This window comes from Schistocerca serialis, chromosome 1 (assembly GCF_023864345.2).
Source record: "Schistocerca serialis cubense isolate TAMUIC-IGC-003099 chromosome 1, iqSchSeri2.2, whole genome shotgun sequence".
Taxonomy (NCBI): domain Eukaryota; kingdom Metazoa; phylum Arthropoda; class Insecta; order Orthoptera; family Acrididae; genus Schistocerca; species Schistocerca serialis.
Genome location: NC_064638.1, coordinates 1,122,424,755 through 1,122,439,708, shown reverse-complemented (window position 1 = coordinate 1,122,439,708; position 14,954 = coordinate 1,122,424,755). Strand labels below are relative to the sequence as shown.

Genomic DNA, 14,954 nt, shown 5'->3' with positions numbered 1-14,954 from the left:
ATCATATTGGGCAACATGTTTGGTGACTGGGTGGTCCGTTGTCATTGGGTCACAGTCTGGCAGTTGCCATTCATGTGGACAAACATCTTGTTAGGTGTCATAACCACATAGAATGGAGCACAGTGATTGCAGCTTAGTTTGTGTATCATATGGCTTCTTTCACAGGTAGCCTGGCCTTTGATGGATAGGAGATGAATGAGACAGGTCTGGAGTAGGTGATGATTGGAGGATGTGCGGGACAGGTCTTGAAGTAGAGATGGAAAAGGTTATTGCATAGATTTGGTGGGTGGCGAAATTCCACTGTGGCAGTGGTAGTGAGGATAGTGGTTATGATATTTCTCATTTCAAGGAATGACAAGAGGTAGCTGAAAACCTAACGGACAATATAATTCAGTTGCTCCGATCCTGGGTGGCTCTGAGTCACAGGAGAAGAGCTCCTTTGTGGCTGAACAGTGTGTATGCAGGAGGCAGTAGCGGCTTGGAACAACAGAGTGTGGGGGATTTGTTTCTAAAAAATGTCTTGAGAATAATTTTGGTCTGTGAAAACCTCAATGGGATTCTTCGTATATTTGGAGAGGGACAGCTTGTCACTATAGATGCACTGACAACTGGTACCTATGCTTTTTGGAAGAGACCATTCAAAGATAAGGGAAATTAGAGCTCATACTGAGGCATTCAGACAGTTGTTTTACCCTCACATGATCCACGAGTGGAACAGGGGAGGGGGAATATGGTTTTGGCACTAATTGTTCCCTCCGCCACACACCGCTTGGTGGCTAGCAGAGTATATATGTAGATGGAGATGTAGACTTCTTGGCTTGGAATGGGTGTCAGATGTCAAAGTGGAGGTATTGTTGGTGGTGTTGGTAGGTTTGATGTGCATGATGGCATAATGTAGCTACCATTGAGATGGGGGTCAGCATCGAGGAAGGTGGCTTGTTGGGTTGAGGAAGACCAGGTGAAGCAACTGGAAAAGAAGACATTGCATTTCTGGAAGAATGTGAATAGGATTCTCTCACCCTCAGTACAGATCACAAAGATGCTATCAATGAATCTGGACCAGGCAACTGGTTTATGATTCTGGATGGTTAGAAAGGATTCCTCTCAATGTCCCAGGAACAGGTTTGGATAGGATGGTGACATGCAGGTGGCCATTGCTGTACCATGTATCGGTTTGTAGATAATGCCTTCAAAGTAGAGGTAATTGAGGATAAGGTTATAGTTGGTTAAGGTGACCAGGAAAGAGCTTGTAAGTTTGTAGTCAGTTGGGCACTGTGAAAGGTAGTGTTTAATAGCAGCAGTGCCATGTGCAAAGTGTAGAGGTAAGGTGGCATCAACAGTGATGAGCAGGGTATGGTATGGTAAAGGAACAGGAACTGTGGAGAATTGGCAGAGGTAGGTAGGAAGGTAGACTATGGGTAATAAGTTGAAGGTATTGTTTCATGAGAGCAGAATTTCTCTCAATGAGGGTACAGTAACCACTCCCAATGGGGTGTCCTGGGTGGTTGGGCTTATGGACTTTGAGAAGTATATGTTGTTTTTGTTGGTCTTCAGTCGTGACACTGGTTTGATGCAGCTCTCCATGCTACTCTATCCTGTTCAAGCTTCTTCATCTCCTAGTACCTACTGCAGCCTACATCCTTCTGAATCTGCTTAGTGTACTCATCTCTTGGTCTCCCTCTATTACCCTCCACGCTGCCTTCCAGTACTAAATTGGTGATCTCTTGATGCCTCAGAACATGTCCTACCAACCGGCCCCTTCTTCTTGTCAAGTTGTGCCACAAACTCCTCTTCTCCCCAATTCTATTCAATACCTCCTCATTAGTTATGTATATAAGAAGTATATAGGAGGTAGGAATGTGGTTGTGGTAGGGTTGAGCAGAGAAGGAGACAGAGGGGGGGAGGGATTGGAATGGGCCCAAGAATTTGAGGTGGGTCTGAAGATCCTTCCAGATTTCTGGAATATGGTCACAGTGGCAGGGCATGTAGATGGATGTATCTGACAGCTGACCATGTCCCTCTGCCAAATACAGGGTTATTACAAATGACTGAAGCGATTTCACAGCTCTACAATAACTTTATTATTTGAGATATTTTCACAATGCTTTGCACACACATACAAAAACTCAAAAAGTTTTTCTAGGCATTCACAAATGTTCGATATGTGCCCCTTTAGTGATTCGGTAGACATCAAGCCCATAATCAAGTTCCTCCCACACTCGGTGCAGCACGTCCCCATCAATGAGTTCGAAAGCATCGTTGATGCGAGCTCGCAGTTCTGGCACATTTCTTGGTAGAGGAGGTTTAAACACTGAATCTTTCACATAACCCCACAGAAAGAAATCGCATGGGGTTAAGTCGGGAGAGCGTGGAGGCCATGACATGAATTGTTGATCATGATCTCCACCACGACTGATCCATCGGTTTTCCAATCTCCTGTTTAAGAAATGCTTCTGCTTTAGCCTTTCCCGTAAGATTTTCCAAACCGTCGGCTGTGGTACGTTTAGCTCCCTGTTTGCTTTAATTGTCGACTTCTGCGGGCTACGCATGAAACTTGCCCGCACGCGTTCAACTGTTTCTTCACTCACTGCAGGCCGACCCGTTGATTTCCCCTTACAGAGGCATCCAGAAGCTTTAAACTGCGCATACCATCGCTGAATGGAGTTAGCAGTTGGTGGATCTTTGTTGAACTTCGTCCTGAAGTGTTGTTGCACTGTTATGACTGACTGATGTGAGTGTATTTCAAGCACGACATACACTTTCTCGGCTCCTGTCGCCATTTAGTCTCACTGCGCTCTTGAGCGCTCTGGCGGCAGAAACCTGAAGTGCGGCTTCAGCCGAACAAAACTTTATGAGTTTTTCTACGTATCTGTAGTGTGTCGTGACCATATGTCAATGAATGGAGCTACAGTGAATTTATGAAATAGCTTCAATCATTTGTAATAACCTTGTAATTCCTGCAGTTCATAATAACAATGATAGAAACGCTGTTGGCAAGTAGGATTATAAGGTCGGGATTAGTTTTTAGGTAAGCGATTGTGCCTCTTTCTGCAGATGTAAGGTTGGTTTCCATGTTGAGGGATTTCGGGAATGACAATGAGGCAAACCTCATGGTTAGGAATTTCTGGAAAGTTAACAGGGGGTATTCTGTGGGTAGTTGGGGGTGAATCACAGTAGGATGGAGGAGTGAACTGAGTCAGGCAGGGTTCAGTATTGGTTTTGGATTGAGTCTGATGCATAGGATTTGTGGTGAAAAAGTGTTTCCACTGTATGTACTGGGAGAAGGAGAGAAGGGGTTTAGCAAGTGTAACGTGGTTAAATTTAGGAGTGGGCAAAAGGTAAGGCCTTTGGAAAGGTCTGATACTTCCGTTGGACTGAAGCTTTAGGAAGACAGGATGACTGTGTTTTGGGTCTGTTTGGGTCCTAGATTTTATGTGGTGGTTAAAGAGAGTTTCTGAGGTTGAGGTAAATGTATTAAGTCTGTAAGACATGGTTTGACGGCTGTGAGAGGATGTGGGGAGAGGCTTGGAGGCTCTTGTATAGTTGGTGAATAGCAGTTGTCCAAGGTGGCAGTAGGAGATGAACAGGTTGTAAAGATTTTTGAGGTGGCATTGTGCATGCTGCTAAGTTTCAATCTGGAAGTTGAAACTGGGGTGCTGGAATTTTGGATTTCAGAGCAGCAGAATTTTGTAGATGGAGAGGAGCTATGGGGAATGGGTTTAGGCCAAGTTTATATGGTTTTGCAGGACTGAATTGGCAAGAGCTATGGTCTGATTGAGTTTGAACAGATAGAGGTCATTGTGGAAGCAGTATTTGCAGCTGGAGATACATAATGTGATGGTCAGGCCATCTGCGGAGGATTCCATGAGGTAGGCACTAATGCAGGAACAGTGTTTGGGACTGAGTTCTGACTAAGGACCAACACCTTCAGCCTGTCACCCATTTAAGACCCTATATGAAAGACACCAACAGCTTCCTCCACTAGCTATCCGCAGTTACTGTTCCTTATCACCTGGTATCCTTCTTGTCATTGTTGATGCCACCCACCACACTACCATCCCCAATGGGCTTGCTGCTATTGAACAGTAACTTTTCCAAAGCTCAACTGGGTACAAACCAACAACTTCCTTCCTTGTCATCATGTCCAATTATATCCTCACTCATAATTCATTCTTTTATGAAAGCATCACTTACAAACAAACCCGTGATACAGCAATTGGCACCTTTGTGGCACATTATATGCCAATCTGTTCATGGACCATCTAGAGGAATCCTTCCTAACCACCAAGAATCCCAAACCCCTCACTTGATTCAGATTCATTGATGATGTCTTCATGATCTGAACTGAGGGTGAACATCTTCTTTCCCATTCACTTCACCTGGTCCTCATCAACACGCTAAGCCATCTTCCTCAATGTTGACCTAAATATTGATGATGGATACATTAGTACCACCATCCACGTCAAACGTATCTACCACTAACAATAGCTCCACTTTAACAGCTACCACCCATTTCGTATGAAGAAGTCCCTTTCATACAGCTTAGGCACCAGTAGTCGTCACATCTATGGTCCCTCTCCAAATATGTCAAGGGTTTTCACAAATCAAAATTATCCTCAAAACATTGCTCAGAAACAAATCTCCTGTGCTTTGTCTCTCCAGTCCCTACCACCTCCTACATACCTACTGTCCAGCCACAAAACAGCACTTCTAACATGACTCAGTTCCACCCAGGACTGGAGTAACTGAATTACATTCTCTGCCAGCGTTTTGACTACCTATTCTCATTTCCTGAAATGAGAAATATCCAAACCACTATCCTTACCATCCCTCCTACAGTGGTATTCTGCCAACCGCTGAACCTGCACAATATCCTTGTCTATCCCTACTCCAAGACCTGTCCCATACATCCCCTGACTGCCATCTGCTACAGTCATGTCACTGTCATATCCTATCCCATCAAAGGCTGGGTTACCCGTGAATGCAACCACGTGATCTACAAACTAAGCAACAGCAGCTGTGCTGCTTTCTATGTGGGCATGACACCTAACAAGCTGTCTCTCCGCAAGAATGGCCATTGGCAGACTATGGCCCAGAGACATCTGGACCACGCAGTTGCTGAACATGGTGCGCAAGAGGGTGTCTTCACTTCAGTGACTGATTCACAGTGTGCAACACCTGGGCCCTTCCTGCCAATACCACCCTTTCCAAATTGGGCTGGTGGGAACTCTCCCTTCAGCGTATCCTTCATTCTTGCAACCCCCCCCCCCCCCCCCAATCCCCCCTCTCAACCTTTGCGAGTCCCAGTCCTCCACCTATCTATCCCTTGCCCTGCTCCAGCCCCTGAAATATACTTGCATTCATTCTGAAAGTGCACCTACTAGATTGTTTTTAAATGTATTTTCGCCTTTTACACATACAAAATGGAGTATCACTATATGTGGGCCCTTGCCACTGCATTTAGCTCACCGCCAATCACATGTCAATGCACTATTCAATAGAAGACTGAAACTACACGAGAACACACAATATCACACAAAAAAACTGAAAACTCAGCTGGTGGTGTTCTGTTAACAGTGAATATGTGGCAACAAAGCTATGGGGTGGGCAATTCACTATGGATTGCAGGCAGCAGGTGTGATGACCTAGAGGGGTCTAATTTTGTGATGGCCACTGTGGCCCTTTCCTTGTGCTTGTCTGCGATTCAATGACTTCTCTATGTGGTGATTAGCAATCTAGCCTTTTCATAATATTGTTGTTGTTCCATCCTGGACTGACCATTGGTTGAAACTCCCACATCTATCAGATTTATTGTGTATAACTGTTGTTTTATTGTAGTCTCTTATGTATGAAATTATTTTGGCATTTTTCTTTACAGGTGAAACAGCTACTGATTAATGCTGGAGCTGACTTAACAGTAAGAGATAAACATGGCAAGACAGCCTTACATACATCATTTGAGAATGATAATATTGAAATCACTAAGTTTCTCATGACGAAGCATCAACAAGAGATTGGTTGCGATAATGATGGTAATAATATCCTACATTGTGCAGTCAGAGCTCGAAGAGATGCACTTGACAAAGTGAAGTATATACTGAATAAAAAACTTACTACACTTGAAGAAAAGAATGAAAATGGAGAGACAGCTCTAATGTGTGCTGTACAGTTGCCTTCACATCACAGAGAAAAGCAGACTCTTGTTCAAATACTATTGATATCAGGTGCTAGCCCCAATGCTAAAGACTCGCAAGGGAAGTCTCCTCTCCATATTGCAGCTGCAGAGGGAGATGCAAAGGTATGGCTGAGTCTCAGAAAGGCATTTGAAAATATGTTAGTGTTAGGAATAAGTTAGTTTAAAATCCTACAAATAAGTAAAGCTACCTGTTGCCTGTTAGAAAATCCCAGATATTTTGCAAGTGATAGTGAAATTTAGATTTTTACTTTGATGGTACAGATATGAAGGAGCAACTAAAAAGGTGATGCAGTTATGAAAAGCATTGTGCGATAATAAACAGATATCAATTGTTCATTACAGACATAAATCCAGTATCTGTTTGGTCTAAGTGTTGATTTCTGAGAAGATTGTTCCCCAACTACCATTTCTAAATTTATAGTATCTCTAGAAACCACATAAATTTCTGTTTCAGTTTTCACATCATCTATCTTAACAATGCCTGTAAAATATGCTTGTGGAGAGATGAAGTTTTTCCCAACTCCTGCCAAGACTACATCTGTTTATAGTAATTTTGAAGCATTTATAACCTCATAAACATCCTGTCTTGATAAACTGTGTTGGCTGCCACAGTCATCCAATGCCTTCATCTCTTTGGACATTTTTAAATTTAGAGTTTTTAATACTCTTCTTAACAATGCTTATGTTCATTTTCATCTTTTGGTTATTCTTTTCCTTCATGCATTCATAAGAAATATGGCCAAAGTCACTGCAACTGAAGCATCTTGTTCCCTTGTTCTTGTGGTTGCAATCACTTAACCTGTGACCACTGACACCACAATTGAAACACTTTTTGTTTGGGTCCCAAGCTGCACTTTTAGTATTTATGTTGCTTGGATCCTTGCCATCTTTCTTATGGAGTTTAAATTATCATTGCTTAACTTTTGTTACCAGCATTTCTTTTCAGCACTGACTTCACAGCTCTTTCATAATGCCTTTTTTCCCTTAAACACTTTCACACTTCCAGTGCCATCAAGTAGTAGTTTTATGCCTGAGTCATATCCTAGCTCATCAATCACATATTGAAATAGTGAGTCATTATCAGTACCAGTACAGCTGGCAATTTCCTTCACAATGAGAAAATATTCTCGAAGAGACGCTTCCCATTTGTTCTTTCATCAAGACAACAGTTGGCGGATCTCCACAGCGCTTGTTTTTATGTTAAATTCTTCCTGCAAAGCTTTCTTCAGTGCAGTTCATGATGTAAGAATCTTATTACCCAGAATAAAAAGCTTAGCCAAACCTTAAAGCAATTTTTTTTTTCTTTTTTGTGAAAACAAGAATTTGCAGTGTAATGAATGACAGAGAAAATTTACATTGATCTTGTGAATGTGGTGAGAATCATGTTTCACTTTTATCACCTGTTTCTAAATCAGAAACTTTTGTCATCATCTTTTCAAGTACACTCAATCTTCTATCACTACCCATTTACATCCTCTTTTATCATCAGTATCATCACCATCATCTTCACATAGTATATTATCTTTAATTTTCACTGCAAGTCCATGAATGTTGGGTAAATAATAACAAATGTCAGTAGTAATTTCACTTTTTGTCCCAATGCCTATACACAATATACAATATGTGATCAAACGTATCCAGACACCTGGCTGATAATAACTTTCAAGTTCATAGTGCTCTCCATCGGTAATGCTGGAATTCAATATGGTGTTGGCCCACCTTTAGCCTTGATGATAGCTTCCACTCTCATAGGTATATGTTCAATCAGCTGCTGGAAGGTTTCCTGGGGAGTGACAGCCCATTCTTTATGGAGTGTTGCACTGCGGAGAGGTATCGATGTTAGTTGGTGAGGCCCGGCATGAATGATTCAGGCCAGGACTCTGTGCAGGCCAGTCCATTACAGGGATTTTATTGTGGTGTAACCACTCCACCACAGGCCATGCATTGTGAAAATGTGCTTGATTGTGTTGACAGATGCAATTGCCATTCCTGAATTGCTCTTCAACATTGGGAAGCAAGAAGGTGCATAAAACATCAATGTAGGCCTGTGCTGTGATAGTGCCATGCAAAACAACAAGGGGTGCAAGCCCCCTCTATGAAAAACATGAGCTCACAATAACACCACCACCTCCAAATTTTGCCGTTCACACTACACACACTTGCAGATGACATTCACCAGGGATTCGCCATACCCACAGACCACCACATTGCGTACTGTGATTCGTCACTCCACACAATGTTTTTCCAGTGTTCAGTCATCCAATGTTTACGCTTCTTACACCAAGCGAGGTGTCGTTTGGCATCTACTGGTGTGATGTGTGGCTTATGAGCAGCTGCTCAACCATGAAATCCAAGCTTTCTCACCTCCTGCTTAACTGTCATAGTACTTGAAGTGGATCCTGATGCAGTTTGGAATTCCTGTGTGATAGTCTGTATAGATGTCTACCTATTACACATTACAACCCTCTCCAACTGTCGGTGGTCTCTGTAAGTCAACAGAGGAGTTTGGCCTGTACACTTTTGAGCTGTATGTGTGACTTATGAGCAGCCTCTCGACCATGAAATCGAAGTTTTCTCACATCCTGTTTAACTGTCATAGTACTTGCAGTGGATCCTGATGCAGTTTGGAATTCCTGTGTGATAGTCTGGATAGATGTCTACCTATTACACTTTACAACCCTCTCCAACTAGTCAGTGGTCTCTGTCAGTCAACAGAGGAGTTTGGCCTGTACAAGTTTGTGCTGTATGTGTCACTTCACATTTCTACATCACTATCACATCAGAAACAGTGGACCTACGGATCTTTAGGAAAGCTCGCATACAGACTTATGACACAAGTGACACCCAATCACCTGACCATGTTCGAAGTCCGTGAGTTCTGCGGAGTGCCCCATTCTGCTCTCTCATGATGTCTAATGACTACTGAGGTCTCTAATATGAAGTACCTGGCAGTAGGTGGCAGCACAATGCACCTAATGTGAGAAACATATGTTTCTGGAGGTGTCTGGATACTTTTGATCACATGATGTATTTCAGATTGCTTCTAACTCTGCTTCTGAAAAAGATACTTCAATGAATGTCTTCTTAGCTTCAGGTTCATGACAAGCTGGTATTGATTGAAAAGTAAAGCCAGAAAATTCTCTCAAGCATTTGTGATTTCTTATATCATCTAGAACTGTTCTGAAAACTGACTTATGTAGAGATTTAATGGTATTAACGAGTGCAGAAGTTGTATTTCCATTCGCTTTTGCAATTTCACCTCATGTTACCATTTCTATATTTATGTATTTTTCTTGTCTGCTATTTCTGATTTTATCACATTTAAAATTTTTCCTTATATTGCTCTGCTACTGCTGATCATTTTTAAATGTGAATCCTTGTCTTAGATCCAAAATCAACACAATTACATGTAACTACATTATTGCAGGCAAAATGGCACTCAGAGAAGTTCATCAAAAATGTCATAGGTAGGTGGCAAAACTGCACCATCACTTGTTCAGTTGACCCCTTAAAGCCCCCGAATTTGTGGGAAAAATTGATCTGATTTTCATGGAGAACCACTTATTTATCTCATACTTACAAACTTTTAATACCAAACTGTCAAAAAAAAGCAACAGAACTTAACTAACAAATGCATGTTTTAACAAATGCATGTTTTTTCAGTGAACATTATTTCTCTAGGAATACACAAAACTAGTGTCCAATTTCAGCTCCTCCAGCATGTTATTAGTCTCATTGGCAGGGAAACCCTTAAATACCTTAGTTTGAAGTAAATTGGTCAAGAACTTTTCAAGGTTTCTACAAACAATATTTGTCACTTATATATTATATAATATATATGTATTTATACATCACATACTTAAGAAATGTGCCTATGATTGTCTGAACATTTATTAGATAATTGTATAAAAATTTGAAGTATATTGGTCAAGAACTTTTTGAGATTTTCGGGAATGAAGTTAAACAACATCTTGGCTTAATATGTTAGTATAGAAGTACAGATTAAAATCCCCCACCATGTATTTCTGTCTGTATGTAATGGCCAACCCCAGTAACTAATGCAGGGATTTTGAAATGGTTATCATTAATAGACAGACGATGGTTTGTGTATAAATGTTCAAATGTGTGAATTTCTAAGGGACCAAACTGCTAAGGTCATCGGCCCCTAGACTTACACACTACTTAAACTAACTTACGCTAAAGACAGCACACACACCCATGCCCGAGGGAGGACTCGAACCTCTGGCAGGAGGGGCCGCGCAATTAGTGAGATGGCACCTCCAACCGCGCGGCTACTCTGCGTGGTGTTTGTGTATACGATAGCCAAACATATTATTAATCAAAGTCCTCCATGATGTTTCCCTGTCTGTTTGTGAAGGCTAATTTCAGGAACTAATGGAGTCCTGATATGACTTTTAGTAATAGGTGGAGAATTTCTTGAGGAAGGTTTCTTTATGCTACTACATATTTTGGACAATTTGTCCGGCTGTAGATATTTAGTGCTACCAAAGTGAGGCCATGGCAGGCTGCTGGTATTATAATAATTAGTATCTTTATGACATTTTGTTTTATTGCCCTTTAATTGGAATCACTTTTTTTTCCTTCTTTCCACATTCAGATGATTGGTGGAATATGATATGTGTAATGGAATATAAAAACAATAATGCTTGTTCATAAGGAAATTCCTGTGTACCAAATGTTACTGATGTGCAGGTGTGTCCGAAAAACAAGTTAAGACCTCTCACTTGTTAAATCTTCCAAATAAGAAAATTATTTTTTTAAGATGTGTTTTGTGTATGCTTGGAACTTACAAAACTTACTGTGTGGAGGTTGTTGCCCTATGAAATTGACAAAGCGTAGAAAAGATAAACAGCAGTTGGAAATGAAGGAAATTGTGTTTGGAGGAGAGTCACCAGACCCTGACATTATCTCTCTCCATCTCTGTAACCTTCACTGTCCCTCTGCACTTTTGTTTTGGCATTGCTTTCAGCAGCACCATACCTTGCCCCCTGCCTTGTTATTTGCCGTACTTCCGCACGCAACTACATGTTCTATACTGACTTGATGTTTCTTTTCTCTTTTTGTTCCTCCCTCTTCCCACTTCATCCCACTTCTATTTCCCCATCAGCCATTCAGCACATGCAAAATTACTACCTGCACAGGCCAGGCTGCAGGATTTTGAGACAATTTGTGTGTGTGTGTGTGTGTGTGTGTGTGTGTGTGTGTGTGTGTGTGTGTGTCATAGCTGTGAAAAAGGACTTTGATATATGTGATTTATCATTCTTTCCATGTGTTGCTAAGTACCTTTTCTATTTCCACTCATAGACATGTTATATTACTTCCTGGGTTTTCCATTGGTGTAACCTTTTTTTCCCTACAAGTTGATTGAACATAGTCATATGCTAGATCTGTGTTACCTTTTATTAAGTAATATAGCACGATTTGCATAATGCTTACACTTTATAATATTTACACTTTATTTTTTTTAATGTCATTTGTTTTAATGTCATTTTCATGTCATTTGTTTTTTTACTACATAAATATGAAGTAGAATTACAATTGATGCATTTGGGACTCGCTTGTAAGATATTTGTAACAAAAGAACAATTATTGATTGAGATTTGCTATTCACTTGAACAGAACAACATGATCTCTTCACATTAATTCTAACAGTGACAAGGCTAATTTTTTCATAACAATCACCACATTATAAACATTTCAAAGGAAATTTTTTTCAGACCATGGAAGCTCTGATTGCTGCTGGAGCGCATGTAACAGATAGGGATTTAAATGGTCGGATGCCTCTGCACTGGGCAGCTCAGTCCTACAGTGCTGAGGCAGTCGAATTACTACTGAATGAGAGAAATGAGCAGCATGAAATGGTGATCAATCAACAGGACAATGGTGGGCAGAACCCATTGATGCTTGCTGTCAAAGAAAAACAGTCTGTAAAGTTATTGCTAAAAGAAGGTGCCAATTTTAATATGCAGGATTGTGATGGAAGAACAGCACTCCAAGCAGCAATTGAGTGCAAAAATTTTGATGCAAGTAATTATGTCACATTTTTTCTAAACATGCTTACTTGCTTTAAACCACTGTGCAACACAACACATTGTTTTCTCATTATGGATACACTGAGTCATTTAATCTTGCATCCTTGTTTATACAAATTTTTTGTGATGCTCATTATTACATGGATGTCAATTTGTTCAGTATTTGAGTAAATATTAGAGAGCATACTTGTAGACAGAATATTTCATTGTGAATAATACAAATAAGGATTTATGAAAGTGGGATATATTTTGCTGATAGCATAATATTTGACAAGAACAGTTCATCTAAATCTCAGTGACTTACATAGAATCTGGAAGTTACACACTGAATTTATTTGTCTGAACTTAATTTTATTATTTTCAGTATTAAATGAGAATCTGTGTCATTGTAATTACCTGGATGTAATCACACTTGGAAAAATATTTATCTGACATTTAAAACATAGGAGTTCCAGAATATTAAGTTAGGGAGAGAGAGAATGTGAGAAAGAGGACCTACTCACTCATGGTCTTAACAGCAATAACCAAAGCAAGACATAGCTAACAAGGCAAAAGAATAACATTGATTTTTTTGTCACCACTCTCCTGACTGGTTGATTATTGAAAGAAAATGCCTATCCTAACCTTGAATCAGGAAGATGTTTAGAGTATCCATTATTCCCCGTTCACCAGCATAGCATATTTCAAGACTTGCAGTAATAAAATTCGAGCATTTGTTAGTGAAGATCAGTGGTTGGAATAGTCCTCAGTAGCTTTAACAGCTTGTGCGCTTAAACTAACATTTGTGAATTTCATCTTATAATTAGTTTTGTAGATTTATTAGTATTAGTTAGCAGTTTTAAAGTTATGGTATATTAATAATTTTTACTTATGGACCGTCTGACAGCAACTGAATAAAACACTATTTTAGTGCCATACGCGTTTCGCCTTTATTTTCTGCAAGGCATCATCAGTGGCCTGGAATATGTACATATGTTAGCTATTTTATTTACATTTTTGTCATTGTGCCTATAGGTTATAAACAGTTCTGGTGGTTGGTATTTCCTATTAAGTAGTAATGTTTTGAACTGTACTTACAGGTTGCGTGGACAATTTCCTACATATTACGCTCCTGTTGCATTTTTGGTGTTGTTCTTCTTCTTATGAACGCCAATTTGCGGTTTTTTTCCCCATTCCACAACACTATGCACTGAACGCTTGTTTTAAAGCAATGTTATGTTTTCTGTTGCCGACTGTCAAATGTTTTTGCCAAAGATCGAATGTTATTGCCAAACTTATGAGTGTAACTATTGAAGTATCTGTGGTCTGTTCGTGTATGCATTTGTGTGTGTGTGTGTGTGTGTGTGTGTGTGTGTGTGTGTGTGTGTGTGTGTGTCTGTCTGTCTCCAGATGATGTGGGGAAGAGTTTTCTTTTTTTTATTATTTTTTGTTTTATGTTATCATTTCCTTTACTAAGTGTAGTAGGGAGCCTGTGCTGATGTGTGTTTGTTCATTTATCACATGTTTGTTTTCTGCTATGGCTTTCTGGATGTGGAAGTTTTCTTGCATTTGTATAAGATGTTTGTCATGGTTGCTTATTCTCATTATTTTCATTTCTTGTTCCATGTTTGTAGGATGATGGTTGTAGTGTTTTAAATGCTCTGCAAATGTGGAATGGTTTGTTTCATACTTCCAACATCTGATATGTTCTTTGTATCTTGTTTGAAAATTCCTGCATGTCATCCTTATGTATACTGCATCACATCTTTGACATTCAAGTTTATATATTCCTGATTGTTGGAATTTGTCTCTCTTGGTAGCTGGCTGGCTTAGGTGTGATTGAAGGGTTTGCCCAGGCTTATATGCTATTTTGAAGCCCTGTCTCTTTAGGATGTTTGCAACTCTGTGTGTTAGTTTATGTGTGTAGGTCATGGTGTACCATCTGGTTCTTTTCTGTGTGGTGTTGTCATTGTGTGTGTTTGTTGAGTATGTTTGTAAGTTTTCAGCTTGTGAGTTCTTTTGTATTGTGGAACTGTTGTGTTTGTTTTTTATTTGTGTTTTTATTTTTTGATTTAGCTTGTGTACCACATGTGTGTCATACCTGTTGTTCCTAGCTATTTGTATGATTGTACTCATTTCTTGTTCATAGTTTCTCTTGCTGAGTGGGATTCTGTTTAATCTATGTAACATGTGTCTTAGTGCTGCAAGTTTCTGGCTGTGGGGGTGGTTGGATGTGGAATGTATTATTGTGTCTGTGGATGTTGGTTTTCTAAAGATGTTAAATGTATGTTTACCATTTTCTTTTTTAATTGTAATGTCAAGAAAATTTATTTGATTTTCTTTTTCTTTTTCAAGTGTGAATTTTATGTTCTGATGAACTTTGTTTATTTCTGAATGGAGTTCATCTATTTTTTCACTTGGCTCATCTAACAGACAAATAATGTCATCCACGTATCTGTACCAATATATGATTTTGAAACTTTCATTTGTGGTTATCTTATCAAATATCTGATTTTCTAGGTGACTGATGAAAATGTTTGCTAGTGTTCCTGATATTGGGGATCCCATGGGCAGTCCATCAGTTTGTAGATAATATTCTTTCTCAAACTGAAAGTAGTTTTGTTCAGTTGTCAGTATGAGCATATCTGTTATTTCTTTTATTGCATCTGTGGTGAGGTTGCTGTGGGATGAGAGATTTTGTTCTATGATTTCTATTGTTTCTGTGA

At 39.8% G+C, this 14,954-nt stretch overlaps 1 protein-coding gene across 2 annotated transcripts in view; it reads left to right on the top strand.

Annotated features, from left to right (window-relative positions):
• LOC126416741 (serine/threonine-protein phosphatase 6 regulatory ankyrin repeat subunit A-like) overlaps positions 1-14,954 on the top strand; it is a 716,260-nt gene that overhangs the window by 244,340 nt on the left and 456,966 nt on the right. The window contains exon 14 of one of the 2 annotated variants that reach the window (XM_050084586.1): positions 5,879-6,298. The exons of the other annotated variant lie outside the window; for it this stretch is intronic. Coding sequence (XP_049940543.1) covers positions 5,879-6,298 — 420 coding nt within the window. The remainder of the gene's footprint in view (positions 1-5,878; positions 6,299-14,954) is intronic. 2 annotated transcript variants of the gene reach the window in all.